Source organism: Lytechinus variegatus, chromosome 16 (genome assembly GCF_018143015.1).
Source record: "Lytechinus variegatus isolate NC3 chromosome 16, Lvar_3.0, whole genome shotgun sequence".
Lineage (NCBI taxonomy): Eukaryota > Metazoa > Echinodermata > Echinoidea > Temnopleuroida > Toxopneustidae > Lytechinus > Lytechinus variegatus.
In genome coordinates, this window is record NC_054755.1 from 15480062 (window position 1) to 15504317 (window position 24256).

The following is a 24256-nucleotide window of genomic DNA, read 5'->3' on the forward strand; positions in this document are numbered from 1 at the left end:
GTTACCACTTACCAAGCATTTACCATACAAGTTATAAATCTTTATAAACTGGGCCATTGGACTGTACATTTTGAAGAAACTTCAAAACTGAAGATATCATACAAATAATACAAGTCATTGATGGCATTAGTAAGAATTACCCGAGGTACCTTTGGAACAGTCCTAACACGTCTGAGGCACAGCCGAGAGCATTTGGACTGTTTGAAATTAGGTTCAGTGTGTGTACACTTACAGCAAAACGATATGTTTTATGTTGTTTTATAGAATAAAGATGTGGATCTTTGTTATTTGATAAACCATTCTAACTTCAAAACCACGACTAGTCACTAGTACTAGTCAATACTACCAGTCATTAGCAAATTTTTGAGGGGTCATGTGATCAATTTCAGCCAATCATTTGATTAGGATCCACTTCAACAGTTAATAGGATATGATACTCACCCCCATATCATCCTTTGTTTTTCTGTTTGTTGATGGAGCCACCGAGGCCACTTATACTGAACTAATTCGTATTCAAAGTTATATTCCTTAGCCATCTCTGGTATTATTTCCTGTTACAGAGAGAAGACAAAGAATGAGCACTGTAATGAATGAATGTGCTGGTGGGCTGACAAAACCTTGTTAAAATTTAAACATCTTGATGACAGCTCAGAATATGTAGATTTTAGAGTAATAACAGTAGAAAGCTGGGTTTGCCTTGAAAGAGTTATTCACAGGTATTAGGAGACTGTTTTCAGACAATATGAGGCTGACACCATTGCTACATTTTTAAGTTACAGCCTTTTCTATAAAGCTGACCTCAACATATTTAAATTTTGAGATATGAGGGTTTTATCAGCCCACCAGCCAACCTGGGGCATGTTTCATAAAGAGTAGCAACTATTGTCAATATTGCCATCATGGAAACCACTGTACCTTGACAGTATGGCTTGAAAGTCAATCAAAATCAGTTATAACAATGGCAACATACAAGGCTTGTACTAAAGCCTTATTCCGAACTCCAAATAAGATGATTTTGCTCATTTGAATATCCATATTGATTTGAATGTAAAATGCCATTCATAATAAAAAATAGTGTGCAGTGAGCTCAAACAAAAATAACATTGTATTGTAACATATTTACCTTGAATGAAGGTGAAAGGTAATTTTTGAGGAACCAGAATTTGACAGGAGACTTTGTGTGCTTGAGAACACTCAACATCATGATTCTGGAGACAAATAAAAAAAACATGAATAAAAAGAAAGAAAGTGAAAGTTTTAATGATGAGAATGGTTATCATGATACATACATGTAGCTGTCAATCATATTCACAATGTAACAATGGGGAACACATTGTTGTACAAAGGAGATTGAAGAAAGTCATTAGTAAAGTTTTTCATGAAATAAATGTTATTCACTGACTCACTTACAATCAAGGATTCTCAGCCACATACAAACACACACATATACTTTGCGCACCAAAGTACCCTCACCTAAGCAATCTTTCATAGAGATGACCTGATGCCAATGAAAAGATATTCAGCTGATTATCCAGGTCCCCATTACCGGTCTCTGCACCCTTTTTAGCTCCTCCTCCTGATCCTCCACCGGTGAGACCAGAAATCGAATTTGAGATGGAGTTCCAGAGTCCTCCTCCTCCACCACCTCCTCCTGCTCCACCATTCTCCTCCTTAGCTCCATCACCAGAGAGAAGGTCAACGTCCTGCATACCAGGCTTCTTCTTCACCTGTAAAAATAATTTTCATGTAAATGTTGTGATATATTCACCTCACCTCATCTCAGTGCATCACCTTATCACAACTCACCCCATTCCACCCCACCTCATCTCACCTTCCCTCACTCAACCTCACCTCACCCCACCCCAACTCATCTCACCTAACTCCACCCCATCTCATCTCATCACTTTACCTCATTCAACTCCACCTCATCTCACCTCACCCCATCCCACCTTACCTCACCTCATCTCACCTTCCCTCGCTCAACCTCACCTCACCCCACCCCAACTCATCTCACCTAACTCCACCCCATCTCATCTCATCACTTTACCTCATTCAACTCCACCTCATCTCACCTCACCCCATCCCACCTTACCCCACCTCATCTCACCTTCCCTCACTCAACCTCACCTCACCCCACCCCAACTCATCTCACCTAACTCCACCCCATCTCATCTCATCACTTTACCTCATTCAACCCCACCTCATCTCACCTCACCCCATCCCACCTTACCTCACCTCATCTCACCTTCCCTCGCTCAACCTCACCTCACCCCACCCCAACTCATCTCACCTAACTCCACCCCATCTCATCTCATCACTTTACCTCATTCAACCCTACCTCATTCTCACCTCACCCCATCCCACCTGACCTGACCTCATCACCTTATCTCACTCAACCTCACCTTACCTCACTTTATCCCACCTAATCAACCCCATCCTACCTTACCTCGACTCATCACATTCAATCCATTTCAGAAAATTGTTACACAAATAAAATGACATCAGGGTCACAATGCAAGTGTTCACATTCGGTGAAATTCCAACAGGCCTCTTTTAGCAAACAGTAATTTTGCGTTTAAAAAAGAATTGTCATTTTTTTATGGAAACCCCTAATTCCACTTTAAACATGATCTAAAATGGAAATTCTGTTTTGTCAAAGAAAATGTACAATAGAATTCCATTTAATGAATATTCACATTAAAAGTAGAGAACCAACAAGTGGAATGCCTCTGGCCGTCTCACCTGCATCACGCATTTCAATATAGCAGCAGTGCTGACTTTGAATACTACTCTAACTCGCACAAGATGTTCAGTGATACATGGTTACTCTTATGTCCACTTTTTATGAACTAGACCAATAAACTTACAGAGATATGATGGTTATTCAACAAAAAAACCCAACATGGCCAAAGTTCATTGACCTTACATGACCTTTGACCTTGATCATGTGACCTGAAACTCGAACAGGATGTTCAGTGATACTTGATTACTCTTATGTCCAAGTTTCATGAATCAGATCCATAAACTTTCAAAGTTATGATGGTATTTCAACAGATACACCCAATTCGGCCAAAGTTCATTGACCTTTGACCTTGGTCATGTGACCTGAAATGCGCACAGGATGTTCAGTGATACTTGATTACTCTAATGTCCAAGTTTAACGAACTAGACCAATAAACTTTCAAAGTTATGATGGTAATTCAACAGATACACCCAATTCGGCCAAAGTTCATTGACCTTTGACCTTGGTCATGTGACCTGAAATGCGCACAGGATGTTCACTGATACTTGATTACTCTAATGTCCAAGTTTAACGAACTAGACCAATAAACTTTCAAAGTTATGATGGTAATTCAACAGATACCCCCAATTCGGCCAAAGTTCATTGACCCTAAATGACCTTTGACCTTAAACATGAGACCTGAAACTTGCACAAAATGTTCAGTGATGCTTGATTACTATTATGTCCATGTTTCATGAATCAGATCCATAAACTTTCTAAGTTATGATGGGAATTCAACAGATACCCCCAATTCGGCCAAAGTTCATTGTCCCTAAATGACCTTTGACCTTGGTCATGTGACATAAAACTCACGCAGGATGTTCAGTGATAATTGATAAACCTTATGTCCAAGTTTCATGAACTAGGTCCATATATTATCTAAGTTATGATGACATTTCAAAAACTTAACCTCAGGTTAAGATTTCGATGTTGATTCCTCCAACATGGTCTAAGTTCATTGACCCTAAATGACCTTTGACCTTGGTCATGTGACATGAAACTCTTTTAGGATGTTCAGTAATACTTGATTAACCTTATGGCCAAGTTTCATGAACTAGGTCCATATACTTTCTAAGTTATGATGTCATTTCAAAAACTTAACCTCAGGTTAAGATTTGATGTTGACGCCGCCGCCGCCGTCGAAAAGCGGCGCCTATAGTCTCACTTTGCTATGCAGGTGAGACAAAAATTTTCTGTTTCAATTAATCAGTAAAAAGAATAATTTTTGTCCTTACTCCATGCTTCTTATTTACATTATTTTTATTTAAGTTCTTTCTTTACTGATGCACATAGGAAAATGCATGCATGCATGAATTCTGAGGTTTGTCTGTCTTCCAGTTTTTACAGCCATTTTTAGGGCAAATCAGCGTTGTGCAGAAAATGACAATGACCTGATCGAATTGGATTCATGATACTCTATCTGTACATCAACACAAGTACAACAGTTATATTATTCAACTGTCATTGAAGCACTAGTGAAAACACTTTCACTCCTAATTAAAATCCTTGCCACTGTCATAGCTGTTGTCATAGTTACCATTATTATCATGAGCTTAATAAGCAATAATCCTAAAAATTCTTACCTTCATCCTGACAATCTTAGCCTTGAAACTGCTCATAACGACCTGCACCTCCTCGCTTCCTTCAGAGGAATCTGTGCCTTCATGACTACGTATTAGAAAAAATTAAAAGCAGAAAACAAATGACGTAAAAAGCTTTTACAGAGGAATAGGATGATGCAAGGTAACCATAAAGAAATGGGCTATAATAGGAATGAAGACACTGCCTGAAACACCTTTTGGTCTCCTACTAGAGTTATATAGTGTCTTCAAGCCTGAGAGTTTTAAACACCAAAGCCTGATCTTGTACTCTTTAGTGGACAGGACTTGTGTGGTGACCCAAGAAAAAGGTGAGGAGGATATGAGGAACTCTTTTTCTATCTCCTTTCTTTTTTTTTTACATTAACCACACTAAGGTTAGATATTTCTGTTAATTCTTTGTTTTTCTCTAATAACTACAATACCTTTCAATTTTATTTCAACAACTTGAACAAATAAGGCTTACCTTGCTATCTCATAGATATCTGAAGATGGTCCATGTCTGAGACGCAACAACCAGGCTCCTGGGTTGGCCTTCAACTGAAGATAACCCTGTAAACAAAAGTAACAATAATAATAAGTTGGCCAGAAAAGACACGGAAGATGCAAGTGGAGAAGAGTAGGAGGGTTTGGTTGAGGGTGGCGGATGCACTGAACCAGGCAAAGTGGAGGGAGGGGGTAAGGACGATTGCTGTGAGTGTGAGGTGAACCCAGCCACCCCCGCGTTCACAGTGATATAATCGGATTTAAAACTTTGGATTGATGATGATGATTGAGCACCGCAACACCCATCTAATAAAGCAATTAAATCAAAAGTGATTTTCAAGGTGAGTCTGCATAATAATTTTATCATTTGACTTTGAAAAGTTGTAAAAACAGAATGTTCATGGGCAAAGGATTTCACATAAGAAATAAATGTAAAAAAAAAGAAAAAAATAATTAAAAAAATACAAAATGTGGAGAAAAAAAAATCAGAATTCCAATGGGAGAATGCATGTATCATGCCTGCTTTATTGAAGAGGCACCACCAAACTTACCAAGTTTGCCATAACAATGGTGTCCACCATGACAGGCTGGGTAACGGTACCCAGGGTGAACTGAAGGCCCCTGGGAGGCTGTCCAGAGTTCTGCTCAAAGCAATGCCCCTCAAGGAGTAAGTACTCTAACTCATACTCGGCAAGGATTCCACCGGGTACCTAATCAATAAGAGAGAATGAAACATATACAGTGATCATTAAATGCAACAGTGCTAAGAGTAAAGTGAAGGCTTACATGTATAGGAGGCTGAGCTGACTTCTTTCCGAAGCAATATTCCCAACGAGTAAATGCTAAATAAAGATATCGCAATGGGACAAATGATCAGGCCTTAAAGGACAAGTCCTCCCCAACAAAAAGTTGATATGAATAAAAAGAGAATGATCCAACAAGCATAATACTGAAAATTTCATCAAAATCAGATGTAAATACATGTAAGGAAGTAATGACATTTTAAAGATTAGCTAAATTTCACAAAACAGTTATAAGCACATCCTGGTCGGTATACAAATGAGGAACTGATAAAGTCTATACAAAGTTAGAATTAAGCTTCCATAGTGAAGGCCTCAACTGTTCTCAATGTATTCAACTCAAATGATATATTCTACATAGGGAATGGTCACTACAACAGATGTTAAAAAGACATGAACATGAGACTGACCTCACTGAGTTTGATGTTGTCCAGGTCATTAGGTGTCCTAACCGATTCAACAAGCCAGCTCTCTGGGGTGAGTAAGTTCATGGTGAGTAAGGTGTCCAAGGGCATGTCTAGGAACTTAGCTGATGGTCCTGCAGTGAAACTAATCACAAAAAGACAAAGATAGATAACATGAAGATATATCTTGATCCAATCAATCTCAACTGATTGATCCAATCAATCTCAACTGTATGGAAATCCATCCACAACATTATTTCTTCAACAGGAAATTTGCACAATCTTCTTAGTGAACAAAGAGAATCACACTGAATCTTCAAATGAAGGATGAGTGTATGTATAAACATCATATCTAAAAATATTTTTAACAAATTTGCATTTTAGATATTGACTTTGCTGGCCTCTCATAGTTAATATGTTCCATTTGTATAGTGCAGCCACTATAATTGCATATACTCCACTGCACTTTACTTAGTATCATACATGTATTACTACCCCGGCTGCAGCTGAGCCATCGTAGGCGCTAAATCATTCAAGAAATAAATCCTACCAGGTATCCATTCACCTCACCTTGGTAGAGTGCAGCACAATATGGGTAAATTTCTGGCAAAAGAAAAACATGCCATGGCTGGGATTCGAACCCACGTCACTCTGATTGAAAGACGGCCCCTGGCCAGATTATAAAGACATTAGGTGCTGACCTCAAACAGTTACAACCTGACCAAGGTCTGTCATGATTCCAAAGTTATTGTGAGAACGAAAACAGAATGAACAGAAATAGGACAGACTGACATATAGACGACACAAAAACCTAATGACTCCAGTAAAGAGAAGGCATACACTTCTTGAAAATGAGATGAAAATGAATAAACATACCTGCTATCCACCCTGAAGGCCAGTTCTGGTTCCAGCACATATCGATAAAAACTGTGAAAAAAAAAAGAAAATGCATAATAAATATCAATGTTGCTGTCATCCTCATCAGGCCTTAAGAAATTGCTGTAAAAGAGGGAAAAAATAGGGTCAATTGTTAAGACTATATAAAAATAAATTTGTCTTTCCACAATCTATTTTGTTTTTATCTTGTGAGCTTTCGCCTACTCGTTCTGCAGGCTTCCTCATAATAGCAATGCTACCCCAACTACGGCGAGTCAGCGCTAGTCTTAACCCTATATAGCCCGGGCTATTTTGAAATTGCATAGCCCGGGGGGGGGGGCCTATTAGCCCCCCCCCTCAGATCTCGGCCGTTTATCGACCGATTGCGACCAAATTTGGTGTGTGGGTGTCTCATTATGTATTTTACAAGAATGCGTTGTCAAATTTGTGATATTTATTATCATTTTTATTTATCTAATTAATTATGCAAATATTCAAATTTTTTCAAGGAATTTTCATTTTTTTGTAGTTTTCCCCCCATTTTTTGAGAAAATGCAATGGAATCAAGCATGTTAGTAGCCAGTCATGTAATCTAAAAGACAGCTCACTCAACTGTATTGAAATTGTATAATTATTAGATTATAATAGTAATTAATTATGCGCATATGCTAATTTTTCTCGATAATATTCTTGTTTCCTTCTGTGTTTCCAAATTCTTATGTATTTCTTTGTTTTTGATTTATTATGTATTTCTTTGTTTTGAAATCTCTATTTTTTATTTTTTTTTTAAATCTAGAATAGTTGGTGATAGCCCAAAAGAAAGTTATGTGAGGAAAAAACAGAAAAAAACATTCATCTGACAACATTTCTTGTAAAACCCATACATTGTACACACAAAAGTCAATGGAAATTGCCATTTTCGGTGACATTGGTCACGAATATGTGCTATATCTCTGCAAGTGTACCCCCGATTTTTGCAAACAGGGTCTCAAAATGTGCGGGAGATGTGAAAGAAAAAAGTCATGAAATTTCAGCGTATTATTTTTTTGCATTTTGAAATTATCGCGAAAAATGTCGAGGGGGGGCCTTTTAGGCCCCCCCCCCCCCGGCTATATAGGGTTAAGAAGCCTGCAGAACGAATAGGTGAAAGCTCACAAGATAAAAACAAAATTGACTGTGGAAAGACTAAAATTTGTTTTACTTGAGTTCTACCAATCAGATGAATCTCTTTACGGATATCTTTTAAGACTCCCTTTTAAAATGCATGCTTTCTAGTCAATACTTCAATCTTTGACAGCTCTGCATCAAAGTAAAATTTGAAAGGTCCTCTTGCATTGATATGCCATATCTCTACCCAAAGCTAAATTCAAGCAATTCCTTCGCGTCTTCTTGAATCAGGCAGAGACCATCTGATTGAGCTTGATTTTGGATTCTGTGTTTTCAACACAGAGCATGTTTCTTCTTGAGACACAGTTTAAGATTGGATGTGAACTTGGTGAGGACTTTCATCCGACTGCTATAACAAGTTGAATGCCTGTTAGCAAGCAACCAGAGATCCCATGGCTTAAGGTCCTCTCCAGCGACACGGTAATGAGGATAAATGCCCTACCAGAGGGCACAAGAGCAAATAGTGAGAACCAAGCCCAGACATTTTTTGAAGACTAGATTGAAAACCTTCTCTTTAATCAGTAGCAAATTTTCTTGCTATTTGTAACATTATTCCATGTAATTGTTAAATTATCCTCCATGCATTTTCCCTTTAGTTTTCGCTATTCTTAATTTTATATTAATTTGTAATTAATTGATTCTATCCAAACCTTCAACTTGTACTTATTTGTCTATGTACCCAGTGCTCAGAAACAATGCGTATTACACGCTTAATAAATGTTGTATATTATTATCTGATTATCTACGGAATCCAAAACTCTTGCTCTATCAACTGAGGTCTCATGACTCCTAAATAGGCTAGGATGACACAGCAAGAGAAAGGTGGGTACTTACCTCTTTAGAGGAAGCTCTGAAAGCTGTGCCCTTGGGTTCATGTAGATATTGATATTCACATTTAACACTTGGTGAAGCACATGAAGAAGCTGACTCCACTTCTGGCTTGCCCTTGATAAGGGGTCCAAGACGGCCACAATATCATAGCTAGCCTGGTCAGAATTTCTTGGTGGAATATTCATCATGCTGCAAAACAGAAAATAAAACATATCATCTATTAAGAGTGTTTTAGCAATACATTAAAAACATGAATCTTGTAACTCACAAATGGTTCTACTGATCAATACTTTGATTTTTTTTATTCTAACTCACAGCCGATGCTATCTAATATGAATTCAGGAGAAAAATAAACCACTAAAAAGCCTCCAATGACAGTGAACGTTGGCGGCACTTTTATCAAGAAACGCACAAATGATGACAGCTTACAAACCTATGTTTTTTCTTCCAATATTGAGTATCTTTTCTTGAATCAGATTGAGAACTAGATGCTAGTAAAGCGTCTGTCTTCATCACCATATCACTAGCAAAGTCTTTCTTCTTGTCCTTGGAAGATATTACGTTCTTCAGCTGTTTGGTGGGAAAAAAGTGAAATTCATTCATTTCAGCTTAAAATTTCAAACTTTCATATAAGGAGTTTATGACCAAGTTTGCATGTAAAAAGCCATAATTTTCACTAGAAAAATTCTATTAATCCCCCTTTTTTGGGGGGAGGTGTCTTGTCAGTCCAAGGGCAAGGGGGGGGGGGGCAATAGGTCCCTACAGATCTCAGCCTGAGATTATGAGATCACAATGAAAAAACATTTGCATAATGGTAGAAAATGATGTTATGTATAGGGGTACATAGCTCTAAATTTCACAAAATCTATTTCATTATCTATGAATTATTTCAATTTATGCATGAAATCAAAATATGGCTGTACATGTACATTGACTATGATAGCACTATTTATAGCTATAACTCATCATTCACAGTTTCTAACTTACCTTCAAATGCTAAAAATATTGCAAGAGTCTATGTCTTTACTTTTGGTGAAAAAAATCAGGTATATATATATCAGAAAAAAAAATATGTGAAAATCATACAAAATTTTAAATCTTACCTTATTTTTCACATTGGTAGCAGAATTACTCATGATCAATTTTTCTATAAGCTCAAAATCAGCTACTTCTATAGGCTCATTAGGAGAAAATGGTCCAAATACCTGCATAAAAATAGTAATAAGTTTAATTATTATGCATGTAGCACTTTTTGCAAGAGCACACAAAATATATATCTCTTAATTTATACCAGAATGGTAAACTCATGCTCGAGCAAATATATTCTTCAATAAGTCCCAAAAAAGTAATTTTGAGCTTCTCATTGAGTTTGAAAAAAAAAACACATCCCAAACTTTTAAAATGATATATTACTTGTCAAAATTGCTCCAACAATAACTCTCACAGCTACTTGATTGAATGCAGAAGAAATCCTGCGAGAGCTTTAAGAACTAAGGAGAAACATGTTCGCAGTTCACTGAAGCATAAGATGTGCACACTGTGCATTCTCAATGAAAAAAAAATGGTGTCAAAGACACTCTTGTATCTCATTTCTTATTGAACTCAATTCTTACAGCATGAAGGAGAAGAATTATCTTTCCAGATGGTATTTCCTAAATTTTTCAGACCAAATTACTATTTTTCCAATTTACAGAGAACCTTCCGTGGCAACTCGATGTTAGTTCTTGGGTGGCTCGTAAAAAGGTGACAAGACAATTACTCCTGCGACAATTGCTCCAGGCTTAATTTCATCTAGATGTAGGGTTAGTGTTAGGGTTGCAATGTCAGGTTAAGTTTTAGGGTAGGGTATAGTGTTAAATGCAGGGTTGAAGTTGGACATTCGCATAGTGTGTGTTATACAGATTGGAGCAATTGCTGCCAGAGCAAATGTCATGGAATCAGCAAAAAAAATGAATGAATAGCAAGACCTCACCCTTCCATTTGCTACGATGGCTCTGTCTCCTAGCCCCAGACTTAAAACGTCAGAAGCAAAGGCCCTATGATTCTCTAGAAATGACTTGCGATGTTTGTTGTAAGCTTCAGTAAAGGCTTTCATATCCATGCCCTACAAAGGAAGAGCAAAAAGGACTTTAAATTTAATCAATACTTCTGACTCATTACGATACATAGACAAAAGAAAATGACATATTAACAAGCAGGCATATAAGATATTTCCAAATCTTCAACGTCATCAACTTCATCATCGCCATCATCATCAATATTATCATAGTCACTGTTATCTATCATCATCATTATCTTCAACATCATCTCCATTACTAACATCAAGATCATCATCTTCAATATCATCATTACCAAAAACATCAGCAACAGTAAGCTTTTTCGGTATTGATATTTTCAATACCGGTATTACTAATAGCTTCAATACCGGTATACCGACTAATACCGAGTAAATTCCCAATTTATTGTGCAGTGTCCAATGTTTGTTTAGCCCTGATATGGCCTCGGATAAAGAGGGGATGCTTGTGGTCAGCTGAGGAATGCTCATCAGCATGGTCCATTCTCATTGACAAAAACTTTCTCTTTCTTTACCAAAAGTTATACGATCATGCTCTCTCCCCAACGAGAGCTGTGAATTACCTGTGCATGTGTGTGCAAAATTATCTCAGCAAGCACATGGTACGAAATCAATAAGTCAAGTTGCCAAATGCTACACCGCACAAACTCACTGCTACTTACTTTGCTAAACGTGTGTACATGCCCTAACTTTTCCAAGCACCAAAATTCCCTGCTAAAAATGTTAAGGATATATGCGTGATTTTCCCTTCACCGATCTGGCCCCACTCATTCACATTCAGATTCGCCCCTTTTGTTTACCACTCACATCGTGTTCGAAGGTTCAAAGTTTGTTGACCTCAAATTTTGACGTCTCGTAAATAACTTTTCTTATAAATGTCCATTGTGTTGAACCCCCTCTTGTGAATCTCCACGTTGTCTAAATGTGAACCCCCCTAAACTTCTTATCCCCCGGCTGCCTCTTTTTCACTAATTTTTTCTTGCTTTTGTTTTTCTTTATCTCCCCAGCCCCTTAATTCTTCACTCTCTCTTTCCCATCGGCCCATTCTCTCCCCGTCACCACCCCTCTCTTACCACGAACAATCAACATCCTCCTCTTCTCCGAATCTCGATCTTCCCCTCTTTTTTGTCAATTTCATTTTTCACACATGCCAAATTTTAGTTGATCAACATCTTATCACACCACGAGACCATCATAAATTTAAATTACAATCAATCCAATAGTTAATTTTATTTTATTCATGACCGCACATGCACAAAACGGATACAACACCCATCACAAATCACACAGATATTCTCAGCCACTTTCTTACATTTACGATCACTTCACAGATCAAAATAAACAAAGAAGGATGGCGTAACATATTTTTCCTGTTAATGTTATCAGCATTTTCTGTCTTTTTTATTTTCATATTTGATTTATTTCATTAATGTATTTTTTTCTTTATGTATTTATTTATTATTATTTTTTTTGGGGGGGTCAGACGATTTTTGTAGCAGGCTTATAGTATAAAAGTAAACTTGTCATAATTGAAACAAGTCAAGAGCAGTCCAGAAAAAAAACAATGCATAAAGAAAAAAAAAGTGTTAATCCCTGTGGTTTGTCTGTCAATGCACAGCACCCTCCCCCCCCAAAAAAAAAAAACTCAGTGGACATTCCCATTGATACAAGTTAAGAGCAGTCCGAGAAAAAAAACTTGCATAAAGAAAAAACAAGCGTTAATCCCTGTGGTTTGTCTGTCAACGCCCCAAGCCAAGGTTGATACTTTGTTGAAGCCCGCAATACACCACGTGGTCAAAAGGCAGGCTAGGGAGTGTTTCAAAAAGAGTTTTGTCAGTGATTTTGTTTGTGTAGAGGGATGTTACAAGCTAGAAAACCCTCGCATGTGATTGGCGGAAAGCAAATCTGTTTGCTGAAAAAAACTCTTCGTGAAATGCTCTCCGTCTCGGTCGACTTTGTTGTTTACTGTAGCTGTGTCGAGTGCATGGAGCTGAGCGCGGGCGACATGCAGCCCAGTATCAGTAGCAGTGGGGCCGAGGCCTTATGCAGCGGCTAACGGAGCTCAGACAGTAGTTAAGGGGCGATGTATTCATTTCGAGGTTAGATTATTGGATTCTGATTTCGTTAAATACGTTGAGAGAGCCAAAGAGCTTATTGTTTTGGCTTAATTTTACTGTATAAATACCCATAAACAACAATACAGAAGAAAATACCGGTATGATATTTTCAACTTTTGGTATGACGGTATTTCGGTATTGAAATTTCAACGGCGGTATCCATACCGGTATGACTTTCATACCGAACGGTATTACTAATACCGGTATATCGAAAAAGCTTAAGCAACAGCACCATCACCACCAAAACAACCATACATAATCGACATATTCATCATCATCATGGTCATCATCATCATCATCATCTTCATCTTCATAATCATTACCATCATCATCGCAACTACTGTCACTGTTATCCCAATCATCATCACATCATTAGTACCACACTGAATTTCTTACATTGACTTCAAAGTCCTGGGGTGTTTTTGTTCCTTCTTGAATGCTCTTAAAATTCTCTTCCTTGAGGAGCTTAAAGATGAAATTCTTGGCATAGTTCCTCGTCTGTGTCTCCAAAGCAGCTTGGATGGCCCTAACAAGCCAGAAGGCTTCAGCACCATCCTTTGGAAGTGGGGCATTGTAGACCAACCCCAGTCTTACATTGTTTGATGTTTTCTGCACACCAAAAATATAAAATACACTCATTTATATCATTTTATGAATGACACAAGATATAATGACCTACTGAAATATGTCAAATGTACACTGTAACCAAAAGAAGACGGTCAACATTGTCAACAAAGGAAATTGATTAACATGGACAAGGAAATTGACAAAGAAATTGAAAATAACAATGACATCAACAAGGACATTGACATGGAGAAGAATATTGAAAACGAAATTGACATTGCCAAGGACATTGATGAGGACACTGACATCAACCATCTCTAGGATTGCTCTTCAAATCCTATCACATTCATAGCATGACAAAGAGAAGCTAAAATATTTGTGCAAAAGAATCGTGGATAGTCCTATACATGTAATAGTATGTGCAGTACATGTGACTCTAAGCAGAATAAAAGTGTAGTTTTTCTCTATTCAAGAATCTGAAATCTAAGCGTAAATAACGATTCTTAGATGCACTCAGAGAAACCTTCCATTTTGCTTTGAGACAGTGTCTTTCACTTTTTTAAGCTCAAAACTTGGGTCTGGTTTTATGATGTGTTATAATATTAAATGCATAATTACGAGTTTAACCACCAGCCAATTATCTTGAAAGAATTCCGTACCTTTAACCCGTACTTAACTGGGGGTGGGTGAATTTGACGAATTTCGTCCTACGCCGCCATGCAAATTTTTTTGAACGCACTGCTTAGTGACTTTTTGCTTTAAAGTCTTGCACATCTTTTGAGACCAAATTTGAAGCACCCTAGTTTGCAAGTCCGAAATTACAACACATTTTCGAAGTGCATGTCAGACCCAGAATTGTTAAAAATCACAATTTTGTGTAAAAAGCAAAATGCAATTGCAAATTGTGTTTTCAACCAAAAAATCATGAATGTATGAATATTTTTACTTTTTTGGTTTAAATGAATTTATTTTATGCTATTTATGATTGCAAAAGGTTCCCCGACAAAGTTCATTGAAAAAACAGTAGAAAACAAAGGGTAAATACAAAAAATACCTAAGAATTAACAGAAAATATTAAAACATATTGGAAATTAATTATCTTTTGGCAATTTTTTGTAGATACACTGTATCTGTTTGAAATATGATATTTTCACTTAAAATTAGCATTCTACTAGCTATATGAAGTGAGTAAAAGGCAAAAGAAATATTTACAGAGCTATTTCATAATTTCAAATGCTTATTTGCATAATTAATTAATCAAAACAATTGATTTGAAAATTTTACTATGCAGTCTTACATCTGGCATTACATGCATGCAAATTTTTGTGGCAATTGCACAATCACCAGCCAAGATCTGAAGGGGGGTCAAATTGACCCCCCCCCCACATATCCAGGTCTGAAATAGGGTTAAACTGTTATTGCAAATTTGTTATTAAATCAAATCTTGAGTAAAGGGTCAAAGAAGTAATTTTAGGTAGAAGATATGAAGATATTTCTCACCACATACTGAAGAGTATCCCTGGCAACCTGCCTGCCTTCCTTCGTCTCTAGATCACAAACAACCCACATGGATACCGGTCTAATTGCATCATCATCTGAGATCAGTCATAGAGAGAGATGGAAAGAGATGGGGAGAGAGGGAGAGAAGGGGGGAGAGATTGATAAAGATAAAGAGAAATGGTGAAATATAGAGAGAGATGGATAGAGGTGGAGAGAGATACAGATAGATCGAGAGAGATGGAAAGAGATGGGGAGAGAAGGGGAGAGATTGATAAAGATAAAGAGAAATAGTGAAATATGGAGAGAGATGGATAGAGGTGGAGAGAGATGGAGACAGATGAAAAGTACAATTTAAGAATCTAAATCAACATGCTCTCCAAGAGTTGAATATAAAATTAAACAATATAGTAATAATAATAGCTGGATTTATAAAGCGCTTTGGCCTGAGGATACAAAGGGTTGCTATTATTACCCCGGCTAAAGCTTGAGCTACCTTCACGGCGCTCAGTGCGTGTCAGGAATTACTCCTGCCAGGTACCCATTCACCTCACCTGTGTCGAGTGCAGCACAGTGTGGATAAACTTCTTGCTGAAGGAAAACATGCCATGGCTAGGATTCGAACCCATGACCCTCTGTTTCAAAGGCGAGAGTCAAAGCCACTAGACCACGACGCATCCACAGTAGTTTCAGATGACGTTACATTGAAGGATGTAACAATGGAACCCTATGCATTAGACCACAAAACCATGATCTATCAGAGTATCATTCACAGTTTTTTAATTCTTTGCCATCCAACATGTCTGCTCGTAGGAAAACTCTACAACTTCTTTTTCATCTACAGGTAACTATTGCATAATTCAAATCTTTTGAAATGTAACAACTTACAAGAAATCTGTTTTAGAATAGGTAAATTTTTATTTGCATAATCTTTACAAACAAGTTGCTTCAACTTGGGCATGTATTAAACTTTGATAGGGAAGGTTGCCTTGTGCAGGCTTATTTTCATTTGATGAAAGCATCATATTCACACAATGTAACTTTCTTTGATAAAAATTATACTATGATATGAGAAATTCAGACACTATAGGGGAAGGCGGGGTAAGTTGTGACAGTTTTTGCTTTTTGCATGTTAGAATTGATATGATTAATAATCTTGTCGAAATAAGTACCTTGCCTTGAAATTTAATTCTTCTGAAATATTTTCCACCTATATATAACTTTCTATCCCCACACTGAAAGTCATCGTGACCTTTGAAAAAAACGATGTCAAATGGCTCAACTTGCCCCATATATGGGGTAAGTTTGAGCCACCTTCTGGGGTAAGTTGAGCCACAAAAACTATGTAGGGGAAGGCGGGGTAAGTTGTGACAGTTTTTGCTTTTTGCATGTTAGAATTGATATGATTAATAATTTTGTCGAAATAAGTACCTTGCCTTGAAATTTAATTCTTCTGAAATATTTTCCACCTATATATAACTTTCTATCCCAACACTGAAAGTCATCGTGACCTTTGAAAAAAACGATGTCAAATGGCTCAACTTGCCCCATATATGGGGTAAGTTTGAGCCACCTTCTGGGGTAAGTTGAGCCACAAAAACTATGTACAAAATGTATGGGGGAGAACCAGCATATCAATTTTTTGTTTAAAGTCTTTTCACTTGCTAATTCTCTATAAATACTAACATCCTGTAAAAGGAAAATAGCAGTCATGTAAATTTGCTCCTTTCAGCCTGCATTTCAATTGATTTATATGGTTTGTTTGTTTTTTAAGATACATTACCATAGGAATTACCATGGCTCAACTTGCCCCATGCTGTTTGGCTCAACTTACCCCAGTCCGAACTTAGTGCGATAATTTTGTATCCACACATTTATTATACATCCATAATATAAAAGACTATGACAAGAATGAAGATCCATACCTGGACTAATAATGTTGTTATCATGTCTTTGTTATATTTAAAGACGTGTGTGTTTATAAAGCACTTATCTATTTCACACTCTTTTTTACTTTTTTGGCTGAAATTCATATTTTTCCCTCTAAAAAACTACTTTTTGTTTCAAAGTTGGAAACAATGTGGTGGGGTTAGGGGTTATGCTATGGGTCATCAATACATGACACCACCACAATGTCTGACTCATTCATTATTGGCCTGGGGCTGGTGGCTCAACTTGCCCCTATGCTCAACTTACCCCGCCTTCCCCTACAAAATGTATGGGGGAGAACCAGCATGTCAATTTTTTGTTTAAAGTCTTTTCACTTGCTAATTCTCTATAAATACTAACATCCTGTAAAAGGAAAAGAGCAGTCATGTAAATTTGCTCCTTTCAGCCTGCATTTCAATAGATTTTTATGGTTTGTTTGTTTTTTAAGATACATTACCATAGGAATTACCATGGCTCAACTTGCCCCATGCTGTTTGGCTCAACTTACCCCAGTCCCAACTTAGTGCGATAATTTTGTATCCACACATTTATTATGCATCCATCATATAAAAGACTATGACAAGAATGAAGATCCATACCTGGACTAATAATGTTGTTATCATGTCTTTATTATATTTAAAGACGTGTGTGTTTATAAAGCACTTATCTATTTCACACTCTTTTTTACTTTTTTGGCTGAAATTCATATTTTGCCCTCTAAAAAACTACTTTTTGTTTCAAAGTTGGAAACAATGTGGTGGGGTTAGGGGTTATGCTATGGGTCATCAATACATGGCATCACCACAATGTCTGACTCATTCATTATTGGCCTGGGGCTGGTGGCTCAACTTGCCCCTATGCTCAACTTACCCCGCCTTCCCCTACATACCTTTCTTTGTAAGATACTTGATTGAATCTGCTAGAAGTCCTGTCAACTGACTTGAAGAGAGTCCATGGGTGTCTAAGGGAGTATCAATGGTTGTTGAACCTGATTGAGAAAAATAATATACAAAAAAAAACAATCATCATCAACATTTTCAAGTGACAAGAAAACTTTGAGAAAAAACCTAAATATACAGAAACAAAAGAAGACTTAAGACTTTTATATACACACATGTATATATATGTATACAGTGCTTACAGTTCCAGGGAAAATTAAATATCATAATTACAATACAAATACAATGGACAAATATTAAATATGCATCCATAACAACTTTGCCAAGATTGAAGTTAAACTCTCAAATGATTCTTCAGTTGTCAAAAGAATCTTATAAATATTTTCAAATAAGTCTGTGACAGTTGACCTTTGAGAGTGTGACCCAAATCGAATAACATCATCACTCTCATATGCATACATGAGCAAGTTTTAAATTGACCTCTCAGTTTGCAAGTTATCAAATGAACAAGATATTTCAATGTATGTAATGACATCTGAGACCTTTGACCTTATGACCCCCACATTTGATAAAATCATCATTCCTATAGGCATACATGAGCCAAGTTTTAATTTGAATGCTTAAATGGTTCTTCAGATATCGCGAGAACAAGATACTTTCAAGTAAACAACAAACTCTGTGACCTCCTGACCACACAACTTATCTGAACATCACTTCTATACAAATTTGTGAACCAAGTTTGAAGATGATATATAAGCAGTTCTTTAGTTATCGTGATAATGAAGATGGAAAGATGGACGGGCAGACAAACAGATGGACAGTCTATCCGAAATCACAATACCTCTGCTAGACACATAAGGTGGACAGAGGCATGGTAATATACCAGGAATTAAAATAGGTCTGTTTCTCTAAAATAATTCTTGAATTCCCATAATTTCATTAAACAAATGTTTCACAGATTCCCTACCTTAGCTATCGAATCACGACTGAAAAACCTTTGCATGACTGATCAACAACATCGTACATTTCATATATTTATTTTAATTCCAACAGCTAGCCACTAAAACGTTTTCATTCAACAAAATGATTGTAACAATAGGGTTACTGACCTGGAGACCCTGTGAGGTCAATGATGGGATTGTCAGATTTGAGAATTTTCAGGTTAAGACGAGGCATCACATTAGGTTGGGTCATCGCATACTCCAGAAGATCGGTGTGGTCCCCAACTTTGTTCTGTTACAATGAAAAACATAAACAAATAACTTACAATATCAGAATGTACTCCCGAAATCTGCTTCATTAACTTTCTTTTCAAGAAAAAACTATCCATAACATCAGTATTCTCTGAAAAATCTTTTATCAACCAATAAAAGCTTAGATTCTAGATTTAGATTTAAATTCATTTATTTCCGTTCAACAAAATGTTCAAAATATAATCAAAGTAACAATACATATTCTGTGAAACATAGACAGATCAATGACATTTCATAACAAATATCGAAGATAAATTAAATAAGCATAGCTAAGCATAGCACTTCAATAACTAATAACTGAACCTTGTAACATTCTATTAATTATCTACATGTATTAAGAAAGAGAGTACTGGTTGAAAAGGTTTGTTAATCAGCCTAAGACAAAGCATCATCTTCACTAATCACACAAAAAAATTTCACAGTCGTATATCCAGATTGAGGACTGACAATAAAATGAATGATACTCACTCTGTAAACTGCTCTTTGAAAGTCGGCTGTATTCACTAAGATGTTTGTGACAACTGCTTCTTCAAATACATCTGGATCAAGCTATAAAAATAGGATGAAATACATTTGGTTGGAACATGGCTAGAAACTGATTCAACAAGTTGAGGCAAAGATCTAACTTAATAGATGCCAAGACAAACATGGAAACAATAAATTATGTCAAAACATCAGGCGATAAAAATATCATTCAAAGGTATAATGTCATAGAATATTATTGAAAAGACCTCCATTTTGGTTGGTAAACTGGATACATTTAGATTGCTGCAGTAGAATACTGTAGTACTTTTACACCTTTCTTACAAGGGACATGTCTTCCATATATAGATAAGCGATTTGTAGACAATCATTTACCATTGCTTCCATCTATGCACCCACATTTTATAGAGCATCATTATATAAAAGCATCTTGGCCAAAAATGGATGCGAGATAAGAAGAAAGCAAGCCAAATGCGTCAAAGAAGTTGCAAAGCCACAGCTACATGATACCTATTAAAAGAGGCGTTGATTCATTTAGCATTATAAACAGATATACCAACAGTCTCCGACCCCCCAAAAAATATTCTAACAAAGAAAAGACTATTTTGACAAAAAGAGGATTTTTGAATAAATTCCTCTCATTGTAACATCGACAGCCTGTAACTGTCTAAGAAGACTTGGCAAGGGGCGAGAGCGATAATGCACCTGATCACTTTAAAGGAAAGTGCAGGCCCCAAACCAACCATAGGCAGTGCGGCTTTGTTTATGGAAAGCTGACTATGCAAAATACATCAGACACATACTCCATCATCAGAAAAAAACACAAAAAAGGTATTGCCTTATTCTTTGTAAAAATAAGGGAAAAAATTGATTTTATATCAAAAAAAGATATAATAATAATGTTAATAGGCAATTATGCAGTGCCATTTATCTAGAAATAATCTATTCTGAGGCACATTTTTTACAATTATTATTACCCCAGCTTTAGCTCGAGCTGCCTTTCAGCGCTCAGTGCATTCGAGGAATTCATCCTGCCGGGTACCCATTCACCTCGCCTGGATTGAGTGCAGCACAATTCAGATAAATACCTTGCTGAAGGAAATTACGCCATGGCTGGGATTTGAACCCACGGCCCTCTGCTTCAAAGTCGGAAGACTAATCCACTGGGCTACAACACTCCACTCAAAAAAGGAATGGCTTATTCAATCCCCTCCTCCCCCCCAAAAAAAAAATGAAAGAAAGAAAGAAAAAAGGAACAGTTATCATACTCACCTCATCTTTGGACAATGGCACACCATTCATTAGAACTTGAGGCGTCTCACGAAGAGCGGTCTTTCTCAAGAATGCCTTGCCATCCTGTGTTACCGAATGAAAATGAAAAAATATATATCGATAAAACAATTAACTTTTTTTACAAAATTGATCAAATATGATGATTAAGTTAATATTGGAAGCACACACTTTGGTATACATCCTCTTTGTATATTTCTTCCACATACCTGTCTCTGATCACTTAGGTGTAATCAGGTCTGCTGATATATTTTCAAGACCAGACCTGCGTGGTCCTCAAACACAGGACTTGGGACAAATTACTGTATTTATCTTTTCATGATTTTTCATAATAAATTTGCTGCATAGACATGCTCCCATTTTCCCCTTTATTTACAAGTAGTTCCTTTTGTTTGGACTAGTTCTAAAAAGCCTATCCCCAGATCAATTTCATTGGAAGGTACCTTGTAAGAAAGTCTGTGACATAACTTCTAGCAGGAATCCTCTATAAAAGACACTCTTGTCATAGCAGCTTTTATGTATTTTAAAATAGTTAGTCTACAATGAAATATGAATATTGGCAATTAGAAGCCATGGAGGTGCTTGCATTTTTCCTCTTTCTTACCTGTCTATGATCATCATAGTCTGTATCAGGTCCAATGATATCATCAATATCCTCGCCAGGGAACATCTGATTTATCACTGTTATGACGTCACCGGGCTGAACCACATCATCAGCCTCCCTATGGATCTAATACACAATAAGATAGTACAAAATAATTCACACACATCATTGAGGGCTTTGATATAAAGGTACAAGTAGATGTATGATTGCAACAGTTCAAAAGCCGAGCGCACACGATGTGATGCGATATAATATAATAAATCGCATATTTCATTAAATGTGCAAGTTCCAAGAAGCAAAGTTATTTTAATTGAGGTTCGGCATAATATTAGGCTTTGACTGCGATGCTTCAAATATGGAAACCATATGGCAAAAGCGGAGGAAGAATTAATCAATAAACGGTCTAAATTTCGCAAAGAATTTGGCAGCAAATTTGCCTCCCATCTCCTAGTCCCTGGTAAGCAGCATAATTTTATGCAAGCCGGCCAAGCAGTGTCAACCAGCACAACATAATCATATGCAATCACTAGCATGCGCAGCAGATGTCAACCTTTTTCCCATGAGGAACTGCAAATGTTGGCTTGTACGCTGCAACTAATAGGTGGGGCATTGTCTTGTGAATGCAACAAATTGCAAGTTTCACGCAACACGCAACTTAGAAGCTAAGAAGAGCCTTCAAAGTGATATATCACTAAGCAGAAGAAAGGGTCAACAGTCAATCGTGCGAAAAGTCGTGTCTCTTCTAGAATCATTTCAACCTAACATTTTACTGCTCCCCACCAAAAAACAAGATTTATCCTATGGAGCTGATTGGCACCCAAGAACACGTTCCAGTTGTGCTTAAAATCATGCCAAACTTTAAGAACCGCTTTTATGAAACTGCCCCAGGAGTCTCTCCTAGAATGATTTCAGCGTAATGTTTTTACAACTAACCCCACCCACCAAAAAAATCAAGGATACTCGTAACGATACCTTTGTGATAAGATCCATGGCTTTACCACCGTCCTCTTCCATCAGGGCAAAATTAAACGCTCTCACCATGGCAACACCGGCATCATCCCTTCCATCCACGTTGTCATCATCATTGACGACAAAGACGAAGCCAAACCTAAGGGGGACGTCGCTGAGGTAAAGCATCTCGGTTTGGTCGAGGAGGAGCATGGAGTCAGGGCTGGTTGGATCTAAGATGAGCGTCTACGATGGAGAGAACAGAATGTTTAAAGCTTAGTACCGGTAGCTGCAGGAACAATTTAAAATCAATGTCATTTGACATCACATCAAGATAGATCTACATTTCTTAATTCTGTGAAATCATGTGAGAATGTCATGGTCTCGTCTCGTCTTTCAATCTGGGGGACATGAGTTCATATCCTAGCCATGGCGTGCTTTCTTTCAGCAAGAAATTTACGCTCCAGTCGTTTATGCGTTAGTCGCATCATACAGCCGTTTCAATAATTTCAACACTACATGTATATTGATTAACCCAAAAATCAGAATTTTGGTTTTAAAATTCAGAATTCGGAATGGAGGTTAAAAAATCGGTATAATTCCGCCAAAATTGGAATGGTTGGCAGGTATGTATAACCCCCCCCCTCCCAATTTATGCATCTTTAATCAGGGGTCTGTCACATAAAATGGTAACTTTTCTGTTCTTCATGATTCTGACTGACTGATGAGCAATGTAAGTTACCATCCAATGGTAAAGCCCTTGAAAGTAGTAAAAGCTGAAAATTTTAGGAAGACTTACAATATGGAAGACATTCTTGGCAACATGTCTGAGCATTCCTGGGAATGTTGGTCGGAGGTATTCCTGGATATGAGACGGCCACTCTTTGTACTTCTTATCACTCTCAAGATCATTGATGTACTGTGTAGATAGTAATGTTACTTTCATTGTATCATTTCATTTCTATTCATTTCATTTCTATTCATTTCATTTCATTTCTTTTCATTTCTTTTCATTTCTTTTCATTTCATTTCATTTCTATTCATTTCATTTCTTTTCATTTCATTTCTTATTTCATATCTTACATTCATTTCCATCTCTTTTTATTCATATTTTAATTTCAGTTCCAATTCAATTAATTATTATTCATATTCATTTCATATCTTACATTCATTTTCATTTCATTTCAAGTTTCAATATTGATGTAGGTCAAAGGTATTCTTGGATACCAGAAGCCCAATTTGTGTACTGGTTATCACTTTCCAGATCATTCATGTGCCGTGAAGAAAGCAATGCACTAAATTTCATTCACTTATTTTCATTTCAATTCATTTCACTTATTTTAATTTGAGTTGTTATATTCCTTTGATTTCATCTCATGAAATTAGCTTCAAAGTCACCAAACTAATACATCCTCTTCATGATAAAAAACAATACTTTGTAGCATTATAAAAATGGACAAAATAGGGGTCTAAGTAAAAACCATGAGTTTTTTATCATGAGCATACAAAAAAACACTTTCAAAAAACAAAAAAAACTGAAATTTGACCATTCTGACCAAAAATTACTCTTAATTATTCTTCAACTGAATATCACACAGTGCAATTGTTTTTTAGTTTTGCCACGCCTGGTTGATACATGTATACAAGATACTCA

General features: G+C 36.8%; 1 protein-coding gene across 1 annotated transcript in view; it reads right to left on the reverse strand.

Moving 5' to 3' along the window:
• The window catches only part of LOC121429584 (UDP-glucose:glycoprotein glucosyltransferase 1-like), a 46624-nt gene that overhangs the window by 7655 nt on the left and 14713 nt on the right, over positions 1-24256 (reverse strand). Inside the window, exons 12-32 of the mRNA XM_041626687.1 lie at positions 23402-23521; positions 22627-22848; positions 21655-21780; positions 21033-21116; positions 19746-19826; positions 19134-19257; positions 18015-18113; positions 15200-15294; positions 13532-13744; positions 10917-11048; positions 10048-10149; positions 9378-9514; positions 8948-9133; positions 6947-6997; positions 6077-6215; positions 5418-5576; positions 4847-4932; positions 4366-4450; positions 1474-1727; positions 1124-1208; positions 442-551 (exon numbers count right to left, since the gene is read on the reverse strand). Coding sequence (XP_041482621.1) covers positions 442-551; positions 1124-1208; positions 1474-1727; positions 4366-4450; positions 4847-4932; positions 5418-5576; positions 6077-6215; positions 6947-6997; positions 8948-9133; positions 9378-9514; positions 10048-10149; positions 10917-11048; positions 13532-13744; positions 15200-15294; positions 18015-18113; positions 19134-19257; positions 19746-19826; positions 21033-21116; positions 21655-21780; positions 22627-22848; positions 23402-23521 — 2690 coding nt within the window. The remainder of the gene's footprint in view (positions 1-441; positions 552-1123; positions 1209-1473; positions 1728-4365; positions 4451-4846; positions 4933-5417; positions 5577-6076; positions 6216-6946; positions 6998-8947; positions 9134-9377; positions 9515-10047; positions 10150-10916; positions 11049-13531; positions 13745-15199; positions 15295-18014; positions 18114-19133; positions 19258-19745; positions 19827-21032; positions 21117-21654; positions 21781-22626; positions 22849-23401; positions 23522-24256) is intronic.